Source organism: Pipistrellus hanaki, assembly GCF_964339955.1.
Source record: "Pipistrellus hanaki genome assembly, chromosome: 6".
NCBI lineage: Eukaryota > Metazoa > Chordata > Mammalia > Chiroptera > Vespertilionidae > Pipistrellus > Pipistrellus hanaki.
In genome coordinates, this window is record NC_140508.1 from 54,868,521 (window position 1) to 54,892,356 (window position 23,836).

At 41.3% G+C, this 23,836-nt stretch overlaps 3 protein-coding genes across 12 annotated transcripts in view; 1 reads left to right on the forward strand and 2 right to left on the reverse strand.

Moving 5' to 3' along the window:
• Nucleotides 1-152: 152 nt before the first annotated feature.
• SNRPD1 (small nuclear ribonucleoprotein D1 polypeptide) lies at nt 153-22,151 on the reverse strand. 6 transcript variants are annotated; one of them, XM_084888143.1, is made up of 5 exons: nt 22,005-22,151; nt 15,438-15,738; nt 9,673-9,749; nt 5,906-6,097; nt 153-3,596 (listed from the first exon to the last, which is right to left on the reverse strand). In XM_084888143.1, exons 2-5 carry the CDS (start codon nt 15,449-15,451, stop codon nt 3,520-3,522), a joined length of 360 nt encoding a protein of 119 aa, XP_084744269.1. In that variant the 5' UTR covers nt 15,452-15,738; nt 22,005-22,151; the 3' UTR covers nt 153-3,519. The 6 variants fall into 6 exon arrangements, with proteins under 6 accessions (XP_084744269.1, XP_084744270.1, XP_084744267.1 ...); XM_084888144.1 differs by having other exon boundaries at nt 21,972-22,151; XM_084888141.1 differs by lacking the exon at nt 22,005-22,151 and adding an exon at nt 21,410-21,514.
• The window catches only part of GREB1L (GREB1 like retinoic acid receptor coactivator), a 250,799-nt gene continuing 234,109 nt past the window's right edge, over nt 7,147-23,836 (reverse strand). Inside the window, exon 33 of the transcript XR_014795353.1 lies at nt 7,147-7,171. The gene's annotated coding sequence lies outside the window, so the exon portion shown is untranslated. The remainder of the gene's footprint in view (nt 7,172-23,836) is intronic.
• Nucleotides 21,441-23,836, forward strand: part of ESCO1 (establishment of sister chromatid cohesion N-acetyltransferase 1) — a 32,375-nt gene continuing 29,979 nt past the window's right edge. For 2 of the 5 annotated variants that reach the window (XR_014795359.1, XM_084888107.1), the window contains exon 1: nt 21,441-21,958. The gene's annotated coding sequence lies outside the window, so the exon portion shown is untranslated. The remainder of the gene's footprint in view (nt 21,959-23,836) is intronic. The other 3 variants (XM_084888108.1, XM_084888109.1, XM_084888110.1) reach the window with 3 other exon arrangements.

Sequence of the window (23,836 nt, forward strand, 5' to 3'; positions counted from 1 at the left end):
GGGTTCAATTCCGGTCAAGGGCATGTACCTTGGTTACAGGCACATCCCTGGTAGGGGGTGTGCAAGAGGCAGCTGATCGATGATTCTCTCATCGATGTTTCTAACTCTATCCCTCTCCCTCTCTGTAAAAAAATCAATAAAATATATTAAAAAAAAATTTTTTATTGATTTCAGAGGGATAGAAACATAAGATTGGCTGCCTCCTGCACAAACCACACTGTGAATTGAACCTGTCATGTGCCTTTTGGAGAAAATTTCTGCTAAAAAGCTTCATTCATATTGAGTTATGTTGCTAATAGATGCCTGATGCACAAAATTTGTTCATGGGTAGGGTTCTTAGGCCTGGCCAGCGAGCAAGGCTGATCTTTAGGCAGCTGGTGGGGTGGTCAGGGGTGAGGGTGGGGGTACCCGGCACCCATCTTGGTTGGCCTGGGGAGAGCTCCTATGTCGAGGGTCTGCTGCCTGGTGGTCAAGGAACATCTAGCGGCTGGTTGTTCCAACATCTGGTTGATTTGCATATTAGGCTTTATTATGTAGGACTGGTTGTGAATTCAATGTAAATATATATTATTGTCTTTAAACAGAAATGCACATATGAAACGATTATATATTGATCAGATTGATGAAAATGTTACTGTAGGCTCATAGAAATCTAATTTCCCCTAGGAATACCAGTTAACTCAGAATTTGCAGCAAATTATTATAAGACTTAATTACTGTGAATAATAAAAATCTACTGCATTTGACATTTAGAGCTTTTGCAATTATTCTTTTGTAAATTGAATCTCACATATATACTAACCTTACCTAAAATATACACACTTTAATGCTTTACTGACAGGAAAAGCTGGTTCAGATAAATGTAACACTACCATGTTTCTACACAAATATAATTAGCAAATTTCCCTTCCTTTTCAAAATTATGTCCTTAATTTTTACATTCACAAAAATTTCCACATTAAATAATGAAGGCTAATATTAGGTATACTTTTTAAATTATAATGTATATAAAAATGTCTATTTGTTTAAGATGGACTTTCTTCATAAAGAATCATCTTCCAGTTTAGGGTCTTAGTGTTATATTTTATGAAATGTCATTCTAATGTAATCATGTAAATTTTGACTGAGTATATTAATAGATTTCAACATACCAAGCCATCCTTGCATATAACCACAATAATTATAATAGGCTATGGGCCCAGTGCACAAATTTGTGCACACTGAAAAGAACTGTGGGTCGCAAGGCTGTGGTGGGCACAAGGGTGGGTCTCGGCCCATCTGCTGCGACCCCACCCAGTTCCTCCCATTGCAGATCCTGGTCCCCCATCCACCAGAAGCCCCACACCCATCCAACTGATGGTGCAGAGCAATCAGAGCAGGTGCCAGCAGCAGGTGGGCACAGCGGTTGCTGCCCTGATTGCCCCTCAGGAGCAGAGGGAGGTGAAGAAGCCCTCAGGGGCAATCAAGGCTAGCAGCCACTGTTCACACTGCTGATGGCGTTGTTATTGGGACTGGAGCCAGGTGCCCACAGCAGGTGTGAGTGGCAGCTCTGAGTGCTGGTGAAACTGTGGCACGTGGAAGCCAAGAATTTTCAATAACCATCACAGGCTTACCCCTATAACGACGACCAGCGCCCCACCTTCATTTGGCGCCCCTGCTCACCTGATCTACCATCCTGTCCTGGCTGATGCCCACCATGTTCCACGTGCACCCCTGGTGGTCAGTGCACATCATAGCGACCAGTTGTTCCATGTTCGGTCTACTTGCATATTAAGGTCATATATATATATATCTTTAATACATTAAAAGACACTGTGAAATTTGATATTCTATTATTCCACTTAAAATTTTCCACCTAAATAGAATTCTTTAAAAAACCTAAATTTCACTAAATCTTAAGCTTAAAAGGTTTCAGATGTATGCAAAATGAAGCAGCCCTAAGATCTTCATATACTCTTTGGGGGGGAAGTAGGGCAAGAGAAACAAATTAAAACTTAGTCTGTTTTCTACTCATACTGCAGTGCTTCCTTTATAGCTAATGGCAGTTCAAACAGCTTTATCCTCATACATAAAAATGAAATGACTTCGAAGGGATTAAACTCAATCTAGTAACCACTGTGGTTTACTTACGTTTAAACTATGTTACTAGACTGGGTTTCACAATGCAAACATCTAGATATTAAAACACACACACACAAAAAACAGGTTAATAACTTTGAGGTTACACTGGAATGACTTAAAATAAAAATGAGAAGCCAATACATATTGCTTTGAAAATAGACAATAGGAAGTACTCTTATCAGATAGAGTTACCACAATTTCCAGTTACATATCAATGTTTATTTTAATTTTGCTTCCCTTTTAACCTATAAGGTCTGAGGACAAGAATCAACTTATGTTAATTTACTTGTGCCAGGTCTTTTCTGTTTGTTGCCTTTGAATATCCTCTTCACCTTTCTGCATCATTGGGTTTCCTTGCTGTCTGCTTAGGTTCAAATAATTGGAATGCCAACAGATCAGTGATAGACAAGATTGAGACACACATATACAAATACTCTTGCTATCTCTCAGCTTACAAAACCTTTTTAGTCTGCATACAATTTCCTCATTAAAAAAACAACACTCCACAAGCTTAAATGAAAATACCGACTCAATCCCCTCATCTTCAAAATTAATTTTCTTCCCTTAGCATATAAACAAATGGTAGTAAGCTTTACAAGGAACTGTATATACTGAGAAGTATTTTTTTTCTAAGCTTAGCCAATTAAAACAATTTTTAAAAATCCTTAACTACTGGAAAGAATCCAGTGTTGTCATAAAATAAGTAGTTTTCCTTTTGTTCTTAAAGGACACCTTAAGTTCTTGATAAAGGGGCTACTGTCAGGTATATTCCACAATAACACGTTTCAAAACTGCTTATAACCTCGTGAATGTTAACTGAAGTTTCAAGTCAGGAGAATGTAAAATTATATTCTATCGAGACTACTGAAAAAATAAAACAAAAACCAAAAAGCATTATCACAACAAAACCAATGATTCCTAATTTGAAGATGACTATCACCTTTTACTAAGTACCTAAGTTTCCATGGAGTACAACTCAGGAAAGGAGAATCAATTTTATAGACCATTCCACAGGACTTCAGCTTCTGAAATAAACAAAATCCATTTCACCTATAGGTAGGTTTCATAGAACTGAGTTGAAGTAAAACAAAATACATATTCAGTGCATGTGAAGTAAAAAGATGTATGTATATTCTATATGTATTTATAAAAGAAATATTTTAGTTAGAAAAAATTAAAAGCCTGACCTATGAATGGAATTCTGGAACTGCCATGTAATAATACTCAGCTCTCATTGTATTATGTCATGAATATATATGAACTATTAAAACTAAATGTGATAGTCAATCGACAGCTGGCCTACATTTATGTTTATTAAAAACTGACATAAACAAACAAAACCTGTACAAAAAATACCCCAAATCGCATATCACTTTGAAACAGTAATCTTGAGAGACATTATCGCCTAGGACCCCCTCTTCCTCTGCCCCGACCACGTCCTCTTCCTCTTCCTCGGCCTCGGCCTCTTCCTGCAACTGAGGAAAGAAAAAAATAAGGTAAATTCTCTTCTGATCTGATGTTACCTGGTCACCACAAATAGCATCTACAGTAAAGAAAACCTTCTTGGCTTCCCTCAAATGTAACCTCAAATCACCCCTCCAAATACACCCAGAACCAAGCACCGCTGACCTTTATTGTAGTATTTGTTAGTTTGAATATAATTACTGAGAAATAAATCAAGTTTTAAAACATTTTCCTTTGTGATTGTGTCTCAAAATCCCCTCCAAAATGAAATGCAAATTATCTGAACTTCACACAAGATGGATTTAAAGATATCTTATCAATGGAACAGAACATGAACACCATGTACAGAGACTTTTTGTTACTGGATAGAACCAAGCAAAACCTAGTATTTTAATCTATATAGCAATATCCCTTGTCACTTGGCCATCTTAAATCTATTTAAATATCAGTGACAGAAAACTCTTACCAAATGAACTTATTTCATCTTTGGACAGCTATAAATGTTTTTAAAAATCCTGACATGCAGTTGTCAGTTACATTCTATCTATTATTTTCAGCTTTCAAAACAAATAGTAAGTCTAGAATATCTGTTAATACAAGGCAGATTAACCACACATCTTTAATTTCTTCTAAACTACTATTCATGATAGAAAAGGAAAAAAATAGTAAATACCCTAAGGACAAAAATAAAATATAAGGCAGAGAACACATAGTATCTGAAAGAATTTCCCCCACAAATTAACTTAGAAAGTAGTCTAAGGACAGTAAATGTTTAGTAAAGGAATAATAACTCCCTAGAGACCTAGGATGTTGAGAACCAAAGGTAAAATGAGGCCACCATCCTAAAAACAAACAAAAAAATAGCTGACAATTTTATATGGAGCAGTAAACTATCTAGTCCTCTTCCCCACCTTACAAGGCTAATTATTATTTCCCTAACAAGTAGGTAAGAAAGAAAAGGTAAAATGAACCTAAAGATACAGAAAGTCTTCAGATTTGAAAACACAAAGTGGACAGGAGCAAGAGGCACAGAGCTAAAGAAAAGGGACAAGGGTATTAAATCAGCATTTTTTAAGCTATGAGTTGTAACCTGAAATTTTCTTAACTAAAAGAGGACAGGGCCCTAGATGGTTTTGCTCAGTAGATAAAGTTAGATTCTCGGACTGAAGGGTCCCGGGTTCAATTCCAGAGAAGGGCATGTGCCTTGGTTGCAGGCAAATCTCCAGTAGGTGTGCAGGAGGCAGCTGATCGATGTTTTTCTCTCATTGATGCTTCTAACTTTCTATTCCTCTCCTTTCCTCGCTGTAGAAAATCAATAAAATATATTAAGAGAGAGAGAAGAGGGAAGAGGAAAAAGAGAGAGAGAGAGAGAGAGAGAGAGAGAGAGAGAGAGAGAAAGGATAGAAAGATTAAAGGCATTTGTATGTATTAAAGGCCAAGTCATTGTTCTTGAAATTTGTTTTAGTTATGAGTGGGTCACAATACAAGGTATATTTTAGTGTGGGAGGAAGGAAAGTCTCAAAATCATTATATTAAGTGGCAGTCTATAAAACACCAGCTTCTTTCTCCTCCCTGCTCTTACAATAATACCCACCAGCTAAGAAGGCCAGCTTTCCCTTCCCAGAACTTTAAGTAACAGATGACCAAAGAATAAGGTACTTAATTAATAAAGACCAAATAAAAAGAGAAACCAGAGAAAATAAGCATTGACAAGCACAGGAAAAAAAACAAAAAAAAAAACCCATCCCCAAAACTATGATTAATGTCCTACCAGTTAATATCCTACACAGTATTATTCATATAAGAAAAACACCTACATCTAACAAGAACAGAATTCTATGAAAAATTATCAGAGAACACAAGAGGCTTGAAGATTAAAGGTATGCTAGATTGGAAGATAAGGCCAAGGAAATTTTTCTGGAAACAGAAGACAAAAAAAACCCATGTTGAGAGGGTCCACCAAATACCCAGAACAGCAAAATGAAGAGAAAAAAGGGAGGACAAGCAAAGATCCTATTCCAAGTCATTAAGAAATTTCAGAATACTGAGAATAAAAAAAGCTAATGTTCAAATCTTCCAAAGTGTGTACCGGGTGGGAGATAAGGCCACACACAAAGATACAGGAATTAAGAATGGCATTCCTGTTTTAATAACAATACCAGTAAAAATAATAAATACTATGATAACAAGTGCACTCATGGCAAGTATAGGCAATTAAAAAAAAACCAAAAAACCGAGTTGTTTGCAAACATTTATATTTTGATTAGTGAATTAAGTTATAAATACATTCACAGAAACGTTTATAATCCTTCCAACTTACCAGCTTCTCTTTTCTTAGATTTGACCTTTGGTTCAACATCCACAAGTAGTGTATCCAAAGGTAAGCTGTCTGGCAGAATAAAATATCGAATGTTATTTCCGCGAATACTCAGAGTTTCCAGCTGTACAGGTTCTCGGTTCTTCAGGGTCATTTTCACAGCTTTAAGGTGAGTATTCATGCTGACATCTACACCTAAAGGGAAAAAAGAGGGTGATTATTAGCACAATAAGAAAGGCAACCAATTAATATATCAAGTACACTGTATATCATATTACAGAAGAGTACTGTTCTGCTGCTACAGTGCAAGTAGCTATGACATAATTATGTAAACTGGTAAATAGGGAGATACTGTCAGTACAAATCAGAAGTCTTTCCTTTAGAAAGATTTTCCCTGCCATGTTAGATATACTTTCAAAAGTGACATCAGCAAGCCATGGAGAGACCCTAACTGATACACACGCCTATTTCCACTGTTGCCATATATTCTCTTCATAGCCTAAAGCAGTGGTCGGGCAGCTCATGAGCCTCGGCTTGCCACTCTATTGACTAACGAGTTTGCCGACCACTGGCCTAAGGCAATGCTTATTGCACAGTTCCCCCATTGTCTTTATAACTTCCTTATACCCTGTTTCTATCTTCATCTTTGCTTTAAGAATAAAGTCCTAGCCGAAACTGGTTCGGTTCAGTGGATAGAGCATGTCTGTGGACTGAAGGATGCCAGGTTCGATTCCGGTCAAGGGCATGTACATTGGTTGCAGGCACATCCCCGGTAGGGAGTGTGCAGGAGGCAGCTGGTCGATGTTTCTTTCTCATCGATGTTTCTGGCTCTCTATCCCTCTCTGTAAAATATCAATAGAATGTATTAAAAAAAGAAAAAAAAAAGAAAAAAAAGAATAAAGTCCTATATGCACAGTACTATTTTTTCTTATTACTAGAAATTTAACATGTTTTTAGTATTTTTAAAAATGAGGGTTACTATTTTTGTTAATACTTTATTACTAAGTTGCATAAGTTTTGAGTGGTCCATCTCACACTACTTTTCCCATTAAATCATTATTTTCGATATGAGATTTTGCAAAATAAAAGCATGGTTTTTCTATGATTATATGGCATGACAACAGAAATACTCAATTCTTTTTTTTTTTTTTTTTTTTAATTTTTAGTGTTCAGTTTTTTGTTTTGTTTTGTTTTGACCGGAATAGAACCCAGGACCTTTCAGTCCGCAGACTGACGCTCTACCACTGAGCCAAACCGGTTTCGGCAATACTCAATTCTTGGAGCACTTAATAATACATCTGAATATACAGGATAACTAAAGATCTAGTTAATTTATATCCCTAGAAAGTTAAGGCCAAAATACATGAATTCTCTCAACTGTCTCAATATCCATCTCAAATTTATTAAGTCTTATTACTAATATTTTTCTCCCTCTTTCCAGTCAAAGAGGTTCTCTGCTTTCCCAAAATTATACTTTGGATACATTCCATTTTTGCGGGGGACCTTGATCCATCAATGGGAGGCAAAAAAGAAAAAAAAAAAAGATTTATAAGCTCTTTCTATATTTCAGGAACTACATGATAAGACATTTTAATTTAATCTTCAAAATCCCTACGGGTAGATTATCCCTACTATGATGACTAAAAGATATACCTATAAAGGATACAAGAAACTTGTAATGGTGTTTGTCAATGAAGGAGGGAATTAGATTTTTTTTTAACTAGATTTTGCTCCCCCAACTTATTTTACCCACCCCACCACTTAATGTCTTCTATGTTAGGCAAACCTTGCATTACATTATTTGTGTGTGTGTGCCTTCCATCACAACTTTAAAACACACACACATTATTGATTTCAGAGAGGGAGAGACAGAAATGTCAATGAAGAGATTCATTGCTCGGCTGCTTTCTACACATGCCATACTTAGGATCGAGCCCGCAACTCAGGCAATGTGCCCTGACTGGGAACTGAACTGTGACCACCTGGTTTATAGGCCAACACTCAACCACTGAGCCATGCCGGCCAGGCCCATCACTAGTTTTTTTTTTTTTTTTAAATATATTTTATTGATTTTTCACAGAGAGGAAGAGAGAGGGATAGAGAGTTAGAAACATCGATGAGAGAGAATCATCGATCAGCTGCCTCTTGCACACCCCCTACTGGGGATGCGCCCGCAACCAAGGTACATGCCCTTGACCGGAATTGAACCTGGGACCTTTCAGTCCCCAGGCCGACGCTCTATCCACTGAGCCAAACCGGTCCCGGCCCATCACTAGATTTTGAAATCCTAAAAAGAACAGACCTTAGGAGAAGGCAGACTAATCACTGTTTATAGAATTTTAACTTAATAGCAATTATACTTCTTCAGATATGGTCAGTCTATATCACAATCTTACACTGTATTACTGATTTCTTCATAGCAATTGGTATTACAAAGTTCTAATATATACACAAAAAATATCAGTTTAATAATGTATATTTCTCTTGGTTTACTCAGATGCTTGATCTATATGTTAAAAAATTATTTATAAATTTGTAACTTAAACATTTAAGAGAGTGGGACCACATGCCAAGATAGCATTTTCTTTCTTTGGCTCATCAATTCTTTTGAAACTGCAACTTTGGAAGGGGGCCTACTATGAATGAAAAAAAAATCACAGTGGCCTTCAAATATAAACCTAAACATATAACATCATTACAGCAAAGAGTTAAACAAATAACAAAAAAGTAATTAAGCCGAAACTTGGTTTGGCTCAGTGGATGGAGCGTAGGCCTGCATGCAGACTGAAGGGTCCCAGGTTCGATTACGGTCAAGGGCATGTACATTGGTTGTGGGCACATCCCCAGTGGTTGTACAGGAGACAGCTAGTCGATGTTTCTCTCTCATTGATGTTTCTAACTTTCTATCCCCTCTCCCTTCCTCTCTGTAAAAAATCAGTAAAATATGTTTTAAAAAAAATAGTAATTCCTTACTGTCCCCTCAATCTCCCACATATATTTTTACCCAAGATAGTAAGACATGGAAACCCATCTTCTATCTTCAAAGTCTTTATAATCTAACAGGAAGTACAAAATTCGAATCCTATATTAAAAAAAAAAAAAAGTAATATGCAAATTAACCATCACTCCAACACACAAGGTGGCCGCCCTCATGTGGACACAAGATGGCCAGCAGGGAAGCTGTTAGGCATTGATCAGGATGGCAGGGAAGTGGTTAGGGGGTGATCAGGCTGGCTGGCAAAAGCAATTAGGGGCAACCAGACAGGCAAGCAATTGGGAGCCAGCAGTCCTGGAATGTGAGAGTGATGTCCGACTGCCTGGTAGGATCAGGCCTAAATGGGCAATCAAACATCCCTCGAAGTGTCCCAGATTGGAGAGGGTGCAGGCTGGACTGAAGGATACACACACCCTCTTTGTGCACAAATTTCATGCACCAGGCATCTAGTAAAAGTAATAAAATATATTTTGGAAGATGCAACATTGCAGGCAAAAGGACACACACACAAGATAAAAACATGAAAGGCATAAAAGTAGGATAACAGAGATCACATATAAAACATCTTGGGGAACCCAGTTCAGTCTTAGCACAAGTAATTAAGGAGAGGTTAAAGTAAGAAGGCCAGTGAAAGAATTCAGACAAAAAGAATGAGATCCCTACTATAAGAATGTTCATTAAGCAACAACAAAAATAAATAAATAAATGAATAAATAAATAAATAATTCTGGTCTGTAGATAGAAGGGCTTTATAAAAACAGTCTAACTTCCATACCTGTGATTGTTCCATGGACCTGTGTTCCATTCTTTAATTCGATGGTTACAGTTTCGTGACTCAATTTCATCAAAAATCTATAAAGACAGCAGGAATAAAACGATAAATTTTCACCTTAAGTCAAAAGGGTGAAATTTCTAATTGTTGAAAATCTGCTTAGATTGTATCTGCATCAATTCCTATTAATAATCTCCATAACAATTTCAGGTTTCCCTGAATTAAAATCTTAACATTTATGAAGGAGCATAGTAAGAACACAGTCATTTGGACACTTCTGATTTTCTAAACCATTGTAAAGCATCATCTGTGCATACAGATCTTAAAGTCATATAAGCCACAAAATTGAAATCAAGAAATTATATGGATGAAAGTGGTCAAAAAGTACGTATTTCATTATAAGATACAGGGTAGGTAAGATGTACAACATGCTGATTATAATTAATATTGCTGTATGGCATATCTGAAAGTTGTTTAGACTTTTGTATCTAACATATATTTGGAATGTAAGGATAATTTCCCTTTTTTGGACCCCTCAGGGCACAAGCAATACATCAGAGCAGAGACTATAAATCCTCTAATTGTTATTGACGTAAATTATGGACTATTAATTACCATGTACCCACCTATGTAAAAGATGTTTCATTTCACTTTTTATCCAATCCCAGAGGTTTCACTGCATTTTTCTCCTGCCTCCCTAATCTGTCACCAATGAATTTCATGTAACCACTTATACCCTTTTGATTATATATACTTGAGCACTGGTAGGCAAATCGTGGCTCACAAGGGGTGGCTCGCCACTCTTTTAATGAGTTTGCCAACTACTGTACTAGAGGCCCGGTGCATAGAATTGTGCATGGGTAGGGTCCCTCAGCCTGGCTTGCACCCTCTCACAATCCTGAATCGCTTGGGGGGTGGGGGGGCGTGTAGCAGTGAAGTGGCAGGCAGCCTAGGAGGAGCCCCAGCCAGGGCCCGGCGCAGCTCCACTGCCACTCATCCCAGTCCTGCTGAGCCTGCCACCACTCAGTAGCACTACCGTGGAGGCAGGAGAGGCTCCCACCTCCGCAGCTGCGCTTGCCAGCTATGAGCCCAGCTTCTGTCTGAGCAAGTGCACTGACCACCAGAGGGCAGCTTCTGCATTGAACATCTGCCCCTAGTGGTCTGTGAGCATCATAGTGACTTTTATATCTACACTAACAAAAGAGTAAGATGGAAATTGACCATACTTTCACTATGCCAACCAGCCAATCAGGAGCAAGTATGCAAATTAACACAACAAAGATTATAGGTTAATTTGCATATGCGGACACCACCCCCGCCACTCCAGGCCTCTGGGCAGCACAAGAAGGTGGAAAGGCAGATCCAGGCCACAGCAAAAAGACAGCTCTGGCCAGAGCGAAGGTGGTGCCAACAGCCAGGGTAGGGAAAGCCCATTCTTGCATGAATATTTGTGCCCTTGACCGAATTGAACCCATAACCCTTCAGTCCCTAGGCTGACACTCTATCCACTGAGCCAAACTGACTAGGGCAGTGGTTGGCAAACTGCAGCTTTTGAGCCATATGCGACTTGTTAGCTGCCGTTTGCTGCTCTGTTCACTAATGAGTTTGCCAACCACTGGGATAGGGGCTTAATCACAAAGAACAACAGCCTGTAATTATTGGAATCAGTGGTTGGCAGACTCATTAGTCAACAGAGTGGCAAAGGACCACTGGGCTAGGGCAACATTTACACTTTAACCAAATGTCTATGGAAGCCTTTTCCCATGCCTCATCTCATTTGATCCTCACAGAAGTCCTGTAGTAGGTAGAGAGGAGACTTGGTGGAATCCTATTCTCTTTTCATTAGCCAGGAAAAAGGAGATTTAGAAAGTTTAGAAACTTGACCCAACTGAAAAAAATGGTGGACCCTGAAAATGACTTCAGGTTTTCTGAATATAGTCAGACACTGCTGCAGTTAAATATTTTACCCTTTGTTCTCCCTGTGTGATCTACAATAATCTGCTTTGTGTTGATATTTACTGCTGTGTTGCTGACAATTACCTAAGAGAAGTTGGGGTGCTTTACTGGGCTGGAAAAAGTTTAGCTAGTGCTCGCTTCAGCAGCACATATACTAAAATTGGAAAGATACAGAGATTAGCATGGGCCCTGTGCAAGGATGACATGCAAATTCAGGAAGTGTTCCATATTTTTTAAAAAAAGAAAAAGTTTAGCTAAATCAGAAAGCAGGCCTAATTAAGCAAGTTTATTCCATATATACATATAAAAGACTAAGCTGACTTGCACATGCACCATATATATAAAGCTCTTGCTGGCACCAATTGCACGTATGTGTTTTGATCTATTATTATTGATCGTGAATTTGGTTGACACTTCCATCATAGAGAAACGGTGTATAGTCGAAACCTGTTTAGCTCAGTAGATGGAGCCTCGGCCTGCGGACTGAAAGGTGCCAGGTTTGACTCTGATCAAGGGCATGTACCTGGTTTTGGGCACATCCCCAGTAGGGGTTGTGCAGGAGGCAGCTGATTGATTTTTCTAACCCTCTATCCCTCTCTCTTCCTCTCTGTAAAAAATCAATAAAATATATTTTTTAAAATTTTTTCTTCTAATTACTTTTCTTTCAATGTGCACAAATTCGTGCACCAGGCCATTAGAAACGTATAAAATAATGTGCAAAACTGCCATTCTCTGAAGCATTATATCAATGCATATTTTGCTTCCCTTGACAGTTTGGGTCAAATAAAACCACAAATATATATTTAAAGTTGCTTAGAGGCTGCTGACCTTTCGGACTTCATGGATCTCTCCCTCTCTCTCTCTCTCTCTCTCTCTCTCTCTCTCTCTCTCTCTCTCACACACACACACACACACACAGCTATCACAAATCCATTAATACAAATCCTAACAAACACTGTCACCAATTTTTTAAATTTGTGTGTGTGTGTTTGAAACTGATTGAGGAAAAAAAGGCACTCTGCTTTCTTCTATTACTTATGAGGTTGAATGTCTTTTCATAAATATGGGAAATTTATATTTTTTTGTGAATTATCTATTCACATTATTTACACACTTTCAATTAAGTTAAAAATTTTTTTCCTACCAGTTTGCCACAGCCATTCAAGTTTGTGGTTTTCTTTAGTCATACAATATTCCCTCTCCATCACCTATTTTATATTGCTAAATTTGTAAATACTTCCTAGGTATGTAATTTGTTTAGGAAAATGTTTTCCATCCCAAAACTGGCTCTTATTTTCATCCAATTCTGTATTTAGTACGCTTCATCTAGTTTTTTTGTTCTCCCCTAACTTTTATTATGAAATATTGCAGAGGAAGAAAAGTTGAAGGGTTGACATATTATTGCAATGTTGCCATTTGTATGTCTCCCTCCTATACACAAAACTTATATTTTCACCAAATCCCCTGAAAATAAATCACAGGCACTTCAACATGCATTTTCTAATGAGAATATTATCCCACATAATCACATCTAGAAAAATGAACAATAATCCCACAATACAAATTTAATATAAAGTTCACATTCACAATTTCTTATACATGTAGGATTACCTTTTTTCTCCCCTACTAAATTGCTGTTGAGGGGTATGACTTATGATATTTAATCTAACCCTGATTGTCATAGGCACTGAATAACAGTTGGCTGAATGTTTCAATAATTAAAAGGAAGCCACCCTTAAAGTACCATTTTTAGTGGTACACCTTCAAAAAAGGGGAAATTAAATTACTTGGTCTGGGATAATTTTTTCCCCTATATTCTAAGACATAGAATAGGACTGAATAGTCATTAAAATTTATTTTAAAAAATTGTCACAACACGGAAATCTTTAAATGAGACAAACTAATTTCAAAGAGTATTGCATAAAACTTAACTAAATGCAAAAATATACTTTTTTCTAATTAAAAATAGCTTTTTAAACATTTTTTCAAGAGAAGTGATTTTAAATATTACTACATGCAATAAACATTAATATTTCAAGAAAAATTTTAAAATATTACCTAAACAACTTGTAGGAAATATTAAAAATCTTGCAAACAAAAATGTACTTTTAAGTCCTGAGATCTTTTTTGGGGGGTTGTTAATCCCCACTCAAAGATTTTTTCCCACTGATTTTTTTTAGAGTGGGAGGGGGAGAGACACACAGAAACATTGATGTGATACAGACACATTGATTGGCTGCCTCCCAGACCAGGGAGCAACATGCCCTTGACCCGAACCGAACTGGGACCCTTCAGTACATGGGCCGATGCTCTATCCACTGAGCCAAATCCACTAGGGCTCTGAGACCTTTTCATCCAAAGTTATAGCTCAAATAATGGACTAAAAGTTAACGTTAAATGCTTTCTCTACAAACTCCACCATGAGGAGTGTGAAAGGTCATTTCAATCACACTAAAAATTATCTACTAGTCTGCCTTCCCCACAAAACAGAAAAATCCAACAGAGGAAGGACTTGACCTTAAAAAAGAAAAAGAAAAGGAAATCCAAGCCCTGGCGAAGAGTGCAGTTGGTTAGCCCAGATGCCAAAGATTCGGGTTCCATCCCCAGTCAGGGCACATACAAAAACCAAGCAATGAATTTGCAAATAAATGGAATTATTTCTCTCTCTCTCTTTCCTATCTATCTATCTATCTATCTATCTACCTACCTACCTACCTACCTACCTACCTATCTATCTATCTTCTATCCATCCATCCACCCATCCATCCATTACCAGTGCACAATTTAACAGGTGCCCCATACTAACAATTCTTAACTCAATAGGCAATATACTAGCTAAATATTTTAACTCCCAGCTTAGTTATTAGAAACCTCGAGCTTCTCGGCTTCAAGAAAAAAACACCAGCAGCAAATCTATTTGCAGATAGTGTAAAATCAGTTACTCAAGTATTCAGTAGGTTAAACCAAACAAGTTTAAGAAACAAAACGGAAGAAACAGCGATTATCGTGTAGTCAGTCACAAATACGGAAAGTGATTCTGTCCCAACTTGGGAAATTCTTCCTAAATGAAAGGCCTACTGTATTTATTTCTTACTGATTTTGGAGAAAGAAACATCCATTTACCTCCCTAACGGGGATCGAACCCGCCACCTTTTGGTGAACAAGAAGACATTCCAACCAATTGGACCTCACCGGCCAGGGCTCAAAGGCCTACTCTACTTTAAAGGGGAATATAAGTTGAATAATCTTAAATCCAGAGAGTATCAAAAACTAAACAAACAAGCAAGCCAGAAGCCCATCCTGATTTAAAACATTTCGAAAATTGGCTTCATTATTTCCCAGGTAAAACCCCCGCAGGTTTTAAGCACTCTTTTTAATTTAAACCATTTGTGCAGGACATATGCAATTTTTATCTCTTCCACGTTCTCAGGGAGTGCGCCGATTCCTGAGGGCCGAGGAGAGCTCCAGACTCAGAGCGATCTAGGCTAGACACTCGGCAAGCAACCGAAAGCCTGAAGCTGCTCCATTCAGGCCTAAGACCCTGGCTGGGAAGAAAGGGCTCGGTCCTTACGTCCACCTCGAGGAAGACAACAGGGATCCCCGAGCAACCCAGCCCGAAGCGCCAGGCCTCAGCGCCGGCGGCGGCGGCGCGGCCTAGATTGGGCGGGAGCGGCGGGCGCCGGAGGCCGTTAGCAGGCCGCGCACGCGGCTTTCGCGCCTCTTGCGCCTCCGGCAAGTGGGGCCGCCGGGCCTCCCGTTTCCGGCCCAAACCGTTCCTCCACGGCCCCCACCCGGTCTGGTCACCTCCTCACCTCACGAGCTTCATCCTCACGAAGATTTCTGTCCGAGAGTGCACAACACCCGACAACCGTGGGCCACCGCACCGGAGTATGAATGGCCGGAAACGCCTACTCCCAGGCCGTCGCCGACGTAAAGAGCGCGCGGGACGCTGCGAACGCACAGCGGAACCGCCGAGGCCGCGCTGGGGCGCACTCCCTTCCGGCCGCGAGGAGCGCCACAGCGGACCCTGGCGGCTGGAGGTGTGACTTGCAACTGCTGAGGGCACTTGAGACCGCTGAAGGGCGTTTAGGGGCTGATGTGGAAGGTAATCTCCTGTGAGAGGGAGATTTAACAAAAATTAAATTCAATCCGTGGGCCCTTCCCCACGGCAGTCCACCTCGTGGTATGCCGCACCAAATCTACCCGAGAGCGAAAGGAAGTTCTGAGAGAAGCCCAGAGGATTACTACGCTAATTCTGTTACAAAGCCAGGAACATTATGGAATGTACCTGAAGAAAATCACTCAATTTAGCTAGTTATTTTCACTTTAAATTCTGGTCACCAACTTCTAAAGGGTACCCTTCCCTACCCAGATATTGTGTTATGCTTCTCTAAAGAGTTAAAAAACAAAAACAAAAAAAACACACAACTATTTCTTATTTCTTATACCTTATTTCTTCTCTTCCTCTCCAATCTTTTACAGTTCAAGTCCCTCTCCCAAATCACTCTCCCCTAATGTTTCCTACCTCTTTGCGAAAACTGAGTCCATCCTTCTGTTTTCCTTCCTGTTACAAGGGTAGATGTATTATTGCTTCTTTCAAAGGCAAATTCCTCTGTTGTAATATGAATCCCACCTCTCATTTTCTTTAAAATATACTTTATTGATTTCTTACAGAGGGAGAGGGATAGAGAGCTAGAAACATCGATCAGCTGCCTCCTGCACACCCCTTACTGGGGATGTGCCCACAACCCAGGTACATACCCTTGACAGGAATCGAACCTGGGACCCTTCATTTCGCAGGCCAACGCTCTATCCACTGAGCCAAACCGGTCTCACCCATCTCTCATTTTCTTAAACATTTCATTCATTCAATTATCCCCTTTGAAATTGAATCATCTGTTTCTCCCAGTCTACTGGATTTTTTCCATCAGCATACAAATTTATCTTACAAACAAAACAAAGCTCTCTGATGTAGCACCAGCTACCGCCAGATTTCTTCCACAGCAAAACCTCTTGAATGAACTGTCTCTGCTTGTTTTTATCACCTCCAAATTGACTCTGCAAACTACCCTGGAATTGCTTTTCTAAAGATTTTCAAAAACCTCCAAGACAAACTTTTTCCTCATCTTACTCAACATATCAGGAGCATTCAACATAGACACTCCCCTTTTGAAACTCTCTCCCTGTTTGGCTTCCAGGATGCCAAGCACACCTGGTTTCATTCCCATCCCACTCTTTTTAGGTCTCAGCTGCCACATCCTCTATTGAGCCATTCATGTTGGTGTGCTTCACAGATTACCCTAGATGTAGTCTCCTTATGGATACTTCCTCCTTTAGCCTAGATGGTCTCCTCCAAAACCATGGCTTTAATTTGTATCTTGAAGCCTGAACTTCATCTTTTATCATCAGAACTCATGAATGCTCATCAAACCTTAATGTGCAGCCCTGGCCAGGTGGCTCATTCAGTTGGAGCCAAAAGGTTGCAGGCTCCATTCCCGGTCAGGGCACATACTTAGGTTTTGGATTTGATCCCCAGTTGGGGTGTGTTTCAGAGGCAACTGATGGATGTTTCTCTCCCTCCCTCTTCTCTCTCTCTCCTTCCTTTCTCTAAAACCAACAAAAACAGTCCTCAGGTGAGGATTCAAACAAACAAACAAAAAAACCTCCAAGGGCATAAAGACTCGATGAAACTTTAAATGAAAATTCTGATTCAGTTAGTGTGGAGTCTCAAATTCTGCATTTCTAATGTTAAATGGAAAAAAAAAACAGGCTCCAAATGCAGTAACTTGTGTTAACAGCCTATACCAAACCTAGATTTAATATCTGATATAATTGCGGTTTCAATCTCTCCCAGAAACATAACCTTAGCCAGGGTGGAATTTCTCGTCACGCACTTAGCAGTCTGTCATCCAGGCTCTCTCCCTTCTCCCTGGATAGAAGAGGCAATCTACACGTTAACAACCCCTTCACGTCTCTTCCCCCAAAGATGCCCTGCTTCTTTTCTTTCATTAGTAGCTTCCTTGCCCCAACCTACTCTTCCATTTTGTAGCCCTCCTAGTTGCTAAATGGGATGCTGCCTGATTCATGAGTTGCTTAAGAAAGCTAATTAGATCTTCAAATGTACTTGTTTGAATTTTGTTGTTTAACACTAACAAGCCTTCAGTTGATGATGACAATTGATTAGCAAGGCTATAATGAACAGTTGTGTGCTGTCTTCTCAACACCTATCCCCTTCTCTTCACAACAGTCTCCAGTAATCATCTGAGGGTTCATGTGCTCCTCAGGAAGTTGGCTCTACCCTTATGTCAATAATCACATTCTATTATTTGTCCACAGTGAGCTTGGGATGTAAACTGATCAATCAAACCTTAGAAGGGGAATAATCTTTCCTTTTGGATATGAACGGAGAAGTAGTAATTGGAAATTCCCTAAGAGAACAACCAATCTTAAGAAAGTTTTAAGCCCTGGCCCACAGTGTGGCTCAGTTGGTTTGGTGCCATCCCATATACTGAGAGGTTGCTGGTACGATTCCAGGTCAGGGCTTGATTCCCAGTAGGGGGCTTGCAAGAGACAGTGAATCAGTGTTTCTCTCTCTTCCTTCTCCCTCTTTCTTTAAAATCAATAATAATAAATAAAAAAAGCATATTTTGAAAATAAAAGTATTAAGAAAACAAAACTGATATTAATGAGCCCCTGGATTAAAAATAGTGACTAAATGTGGGTGTTCAAATTAAAATTACATAAAATTAAAAAAATCAGTCTGGCTGGTGTGGGTCAGTGGTTGAGCATTGACTTATAAATCAGGAGGTCACAGTTCAATTCCAGGTCAAGGGTTGTAGGCTCCATCCCCAGCAGGGGGCATGCAGGAGGTAGCCAATCAGTGATTCTCTCTCATCATTGATGTTTCTGTTTCTCTCTCCCTCTACCTTCCTCTCTGAAAAGAAAAAAAAAAGAATTAAAAATTCAGTTCCTTAGCTACAATGATCACATTTTATGTGCTCAATAGCCATATATGGCTATGGTTACCCTTCTGGACAGTGCAGATATAGAACATTTCTACCCTCAAACAAAGTTTGATTAGACAGTCCTGCACTGTTAATCCTCATATTTGTTTCCTTGTTTGCATTTACTTGTTTACTTATTTATTGCCTGACACAAGAATATAAACTGCCTAAGGCAGTGGTTCTCAATCTTCCTAATGCCTCGACCCTTTTAACACAGTTCCTCATGTTGTGGTGACCCCAAACCATAAAATTATTTTCATTGCTACTTCATAACTGAAATTTTGCTACGTTTATGAATCATAATGTAAATATCTGTGTTTTCTGATGGTCTTAGGTGACTCCTGGGAAAGGGTTGTTCGAGGCCCACAGGTTGAGAACCGCTGGCCTAAGGCAAGGATTCACTTCTGCATTCCCATCATTTAGAATAGTGCCTTGCACACAATGTGCCCTCAAATATTTGTGAAATAACTGAATGTCTCTTCCATTAGAATATATGCTGCACAGCCCAAGTGCCCATTTGTAGATGAATGGATAAAAAAAGCTGTGGTACATTACATAATAGAATACTACTCAGCCATAAAAAAGGAAAGTTTACCTTTTGCAACAGCATAGAGAGGTGTGGGAAGTACTAAGCTAAGTGAAATAAGTCAGAGGAAGATTAATACCACAAGATTCCACCTATATGTGGAATATAATGAACAAAATAATCTTAGAAACAAACTTATAGCTGTCAGAGGGGAAGGGGGAAGGGTCCTGAGTGAAAAAGGGGAAGGGATTAAACAAACACAACCAAAAACAAACAAACCCCAAAACCCCAGGGGAAAAAAAAACCTAATAGACAGACAGCAGTATGGTCGTTACCAGAGGAAAATGTGAGTAGAGGGGGGCAGGAAAGGGTCCTGGGGGGGATAAATGGTGATAGAAAGATACATGCCTTGGGGTGGTAAACACACACTACACTATACAGATGATGTATTATAGAATTGTACACCTGAAACCTCTATCAGAATCATTGATTGACTGCCTTTTGCTGGGGATTGAGCCCACAACCTGGGCATGTGCCCTTGACCTGAATCAAACCCAGGACCCTTCAGTCCACAAGTCGACGCTCTCTATCCACTAAGCCAAACTGGCTAGGGCTCTTGTTTTTATTTTCTACCTTTAATTTTTTTTTAGAATTTTTATTCTCATAAGTCTGTCCCGAATTAAAGTCAACAAGAGTGATGTAACAAAGGGAAAAGCCTGGATTTGCTGCTAGCAGGAGGGTCAGTCCGAAAATAAGATTTCCCTGTCTTCTGGGAGTTAGTAGAGGTTACATGGTACAGGCACTTAGATTGCTCACAAGAAAGAAAAAGGACAAGGAAATGAGAATGTTATGTGTGGGGAAATGCAACTATTCCATTATTAGTTTTTAGAAGTAGATGTTCTAATGATAAGCAAGCATAGAAAAGTACATTCTGCAGTTTGGAGTCAGGAAGGAAAACAGCTTAAGTCCAGGAGATGACATTTTCAATTTTGAGTTACAAGTAGGGACTTTCATTTCTTTGTGTAGTGATTGTGAAAAAGACCATTACAGTTGTATAAAAAATAAATGCACATGATTTCATATGATCTGACATTTGTACGGATTCCTATGCTCTTGATTGTGGCCAATACATATGGAATACATCACTCAGAAGCAGAGGCCTGTTTTGTGGGAATGTAAACTTGTAAATACGGTTTGTGTGTCTGTTTGCCAGAATTTGAACTCCTAAAGATAAAGTTTGCTTTTAAAAAGAAATCCCACCAATTGTCTGACAATCTAAAGGTAAAGACCAGATACTCTGGTAGATAACCAGTTTTAACCCCATTGGCAGTCTATTCCTGAGTTTTTTTCTCCTAATTTAAGCCATTTGGCATATGTCATTAATATATAATTATCAGGAACTGGAGATTGTAGTGGTAATAACAGGCAGGTTTTTGACAAGTAACTTGTTTGACTATTTTTTGCTTTTGTTTTTAAACCATAGTAGACACTTGTCAGACTAAGTTGACAAGCAGTTCAAATAAAGTTTTGTGGGAAGATGTATTGTTAGAAAAACATCAGGCTTGCCAAACTTAGGCTACATTTTGGTTGTACTGAGTTTCAAAAAAGGAGGGCCGGAAGGGGAGAACTCACCTATGACCCTTTCAATTCTTAAAGGCAAGAATACCGATGTATCCATCCTGCAAATCAGAAAGAGTAGCATAGGAAAGTGTTTAAAAGTAGTGTGGGAATCACGAATCCTGGGGATAGAACACCCTGGATTCTATCTTCAGAGGCTTGGAAGAATCAAAGCTTTGTCTAAATACCGGCCATAACTACATCTAGTGGAATAGTCTACAATTTCTTGTGGATTCTCGTCTTGTGCTCGGGTTCACAAGGGGGTAAAGTGTGCAAGGAGGTGAAGTCCATCAGTTTTTGCAGGCGCTGTAGTGCCAAGCAGGGGAAGGAAAGAGAAGGGTCAGTTACCTCCCCTTTTCTTTGACCTTTAAGATGAAAGGCATTTGAATTAGAGGTCGCAGAGAGCAACAGTACCTACAGCCGACCTAGGCCCCAGCAGCGACGCGGTTCCAGCACCAACTACCACCGCTGGGGGCGTGGGCGGCTTCATTCCAAGAGACCACCCCGAGGAGTGCCAGGGGCCACCGCGAGGGGGCGCAGCCGCCCCCCCCCCCTCCCCCGCAGTGAGGCGCCCACCCGCGGTGCGCGCACGCGAGGCCTCCCACCGCGCCTGCGCCCGGGGTGGACGCTGGCTCGCCTTTCCCCGACGCCCCGCCGCCGTCCCGGCCGGAGTGAAAAACTGCGTGACACGCAGCGAGCGTGGCGGCCATCTTCGTCTTCGGAGTACGTCAGCCGAGCCCGTGCGAGCAGAGGAGGAGCGCTGCGCAAGCGCGCCCCGGACCGTCGCAGGTAACTCCCCTCTGACGGCTGAGGCGTCGCCGTCGCCGTCGCCGTCGCCGCCGGAAGTTTGGCGTTTCTGCGCCGCGGAGGGGACGGCGGTCCCGGCAGAAGCAGCTGAGTGTCTCCTGGTACCCGGATGTGAGGCGCTCCGCCGGCGGACCCTCGGCCAGGAGTGAGGAAGGTACTGCGAGCGTCCCGCCCGCCCCGCCGCCGCCGCCAGCTGTCGCGCCGCCGGCGCCCGCGTTTCCCTTTCGGCAGCCCCTCCGGAGAGCCGGCTCGCTCTCCCCCTACACCTGTGCCACCCTTGGGTCCTGCTGCCTCGCACGCCTCTTCGGACTCGGCTGGTCCCGCTTCCCGGAACCCCTGGGAGGAGGCAGCGGGCGGCCACGACACGCCGCCGCCTGAGGTGAGCAAACAACCTGCGCGTCCCGGTTGCCCCGTCGCCGCGTCACCTGCTGCTGCTCGCCGGGCGGGTCAGCGGGAATCAGGGACCGTGACCGAGGACTTGGGTGAGGCTGGGGCTCCCCAGGTGGCGGGCAGCCATTGCGGCCCCGGGCGGCGGGCGGCGGCGCTGCCCCGCAGGTAGCAGCCCGGCCTTGTGTCCGCCCCCCGGGGCTGTCCTGCGCGGCGGCGTGTCTCCCCCCCCCCCCCCCCCAGCCATCGCGGAGCTGCGGTGCCTGCGGCGTCCGCCCCCGCCGCACGCTGACCCGGCCCGAACCCTGAGCTCGCCTCCGCGGTCCGCCGGGCGGGACGGGGGTCCTGTCTTCACCGCCTTCGGCCTGGGAGCGGGGAGGTGGCCCGGGGCCGAGGCCGGAGAGAAGTTGGGTTTTTTGGAGCTGAGGGTCTGGGCACAGGTAGACAGACCTCCCCTGGATAGAGGTGCCCTGGGGGCCATAATGAATTGATAAGAGAGGTGCGGCAGGAAGGGAATTGGGTTCTCGGTGTTTGTCATTCATATCATGATTTGACGACGAGGGTGTGTTTGTTTCACTCGGGCAGAAGCATTGGGGTAGCAAGTCCAAAAATGAGCCAGCTCGCCCACCCCAGCCTCCCAGCCTCCCTGCCACCCCGCCCCCACCTCCGAACGCGGAGCTCGGAAAAGCCAGCCTTGACCGTATTTTCCGGGAGAGAGGCGAGGGGGCGGCGCCGCGGGGGAGGAGGAAGGGGTTGGTTCGTGGAGATTCGAGAAGTTAGTTGTTTTCTGTAGTAGCACTTGGCTGGAATGGGATACTTCCAGCAGGAGGTAATTGCAGCACACAGTGTTTAACTATTATCAAATCATAGTTCAGTAAATAATTGCCTTTTGCTGAAACCAGTAAAAGAATGGAATGGCAAAATGTGGATTTTGTTTTCCCCAATCTAAGTTAATTTTTTTTAAAAACTAGATGAAACGCTGGTCAGTTGGAAACATCCTGGTTGCAGTGAACTTTGCTGTATTCAACCTTTCTTCTTATTTGGTCCTCAGTTTCTGATTGACAAAAATGGAACTTTTTTTTTTTTTTTTAATTTGAGAAACTTGGAAATTCTCACCAGGGAATCAGTTATAGGAATAGGATGAAAAGTGCCTTAAAAATGCTTAATTTGGAAGCTGCAAATTCAACTTTACAGCATGTGAGGAAATAAGAAAACAGAAACACTCTGTTTTAGACAGAACGCAGTACTGTATGTATCCCTTAGGTCAGGTGTGTGCTTTGGAAATACCCTTTTTAGAACAAAACTTGCCCTGGCTTACGTCCACTTTAATCATTCCTGTCTGAGGAAAATAAGCTGTCATTCCTCATTGACCAGCATTATAATTCTGTAGTGAACAATAATTTAAAAAAATATATGTTTTATTGATTTTTTACAGAGAGGAAGGGAGAGTTGGAGAGAGAGAGAGTTAGAAACATTGATCAGCTGCCTCCTACACACCTCCTACCGGGGATGTGCCCCCAACCAAGGTACATGCCCTTGACCGGAATCCAACCCGGGACCTTTCAGTCCTCAGGCCGACGCTCTATCCATTGAGCCACACCGGTTTCGGCATGAACAATAATTTTTTTTAAAAATATATTTTTATTGATTTTTTACAGAGAGGAAGGGAGAGAGAGGGAGAGAGAGAGTAAGAAACATCGATGAGAGAGAAACATCAATCAGCTGCCTCCTGCACATCCCCTATTGGGGATGTGCCTACAACCAAGGTACATGCCCTTGATCGGAATCGAACCTGGGACCCTTCAGTCCGCAGGCCGACGCTCTATCCACTGAGCCAAACCGGTTTTGGCAAGAGGCGCATTTTTAAAAA

What these genes read in the sequence shown, in the direction of transcription:
- SNRPD1 (XM_084888140.1), bottom strand. Translation starts at nt 16,265, where the DNA reads ATGAGAGGTGGGATTCATATTACAACAGAGGAATTTGCCTTTGAAAGA. An exon ending in GTGAGGATGAAGCTCGTGAG is followed by an intron (nt 9,750 to 15,437) that starts GTGAGGAGGTGA and finishes CTGTCTTTATAG; the next exon opens with ATTTTTGATGAAATTGAGTC. An exon ending in GGTCCATGGAACAATCACAG is followed by an intron (nt 6,098 to 9,672) that starts GTATGGAAGTTA and finishes TTTTCCCTTTAG; the next exon opens with GTGTAGATGTCAGCATGAAT.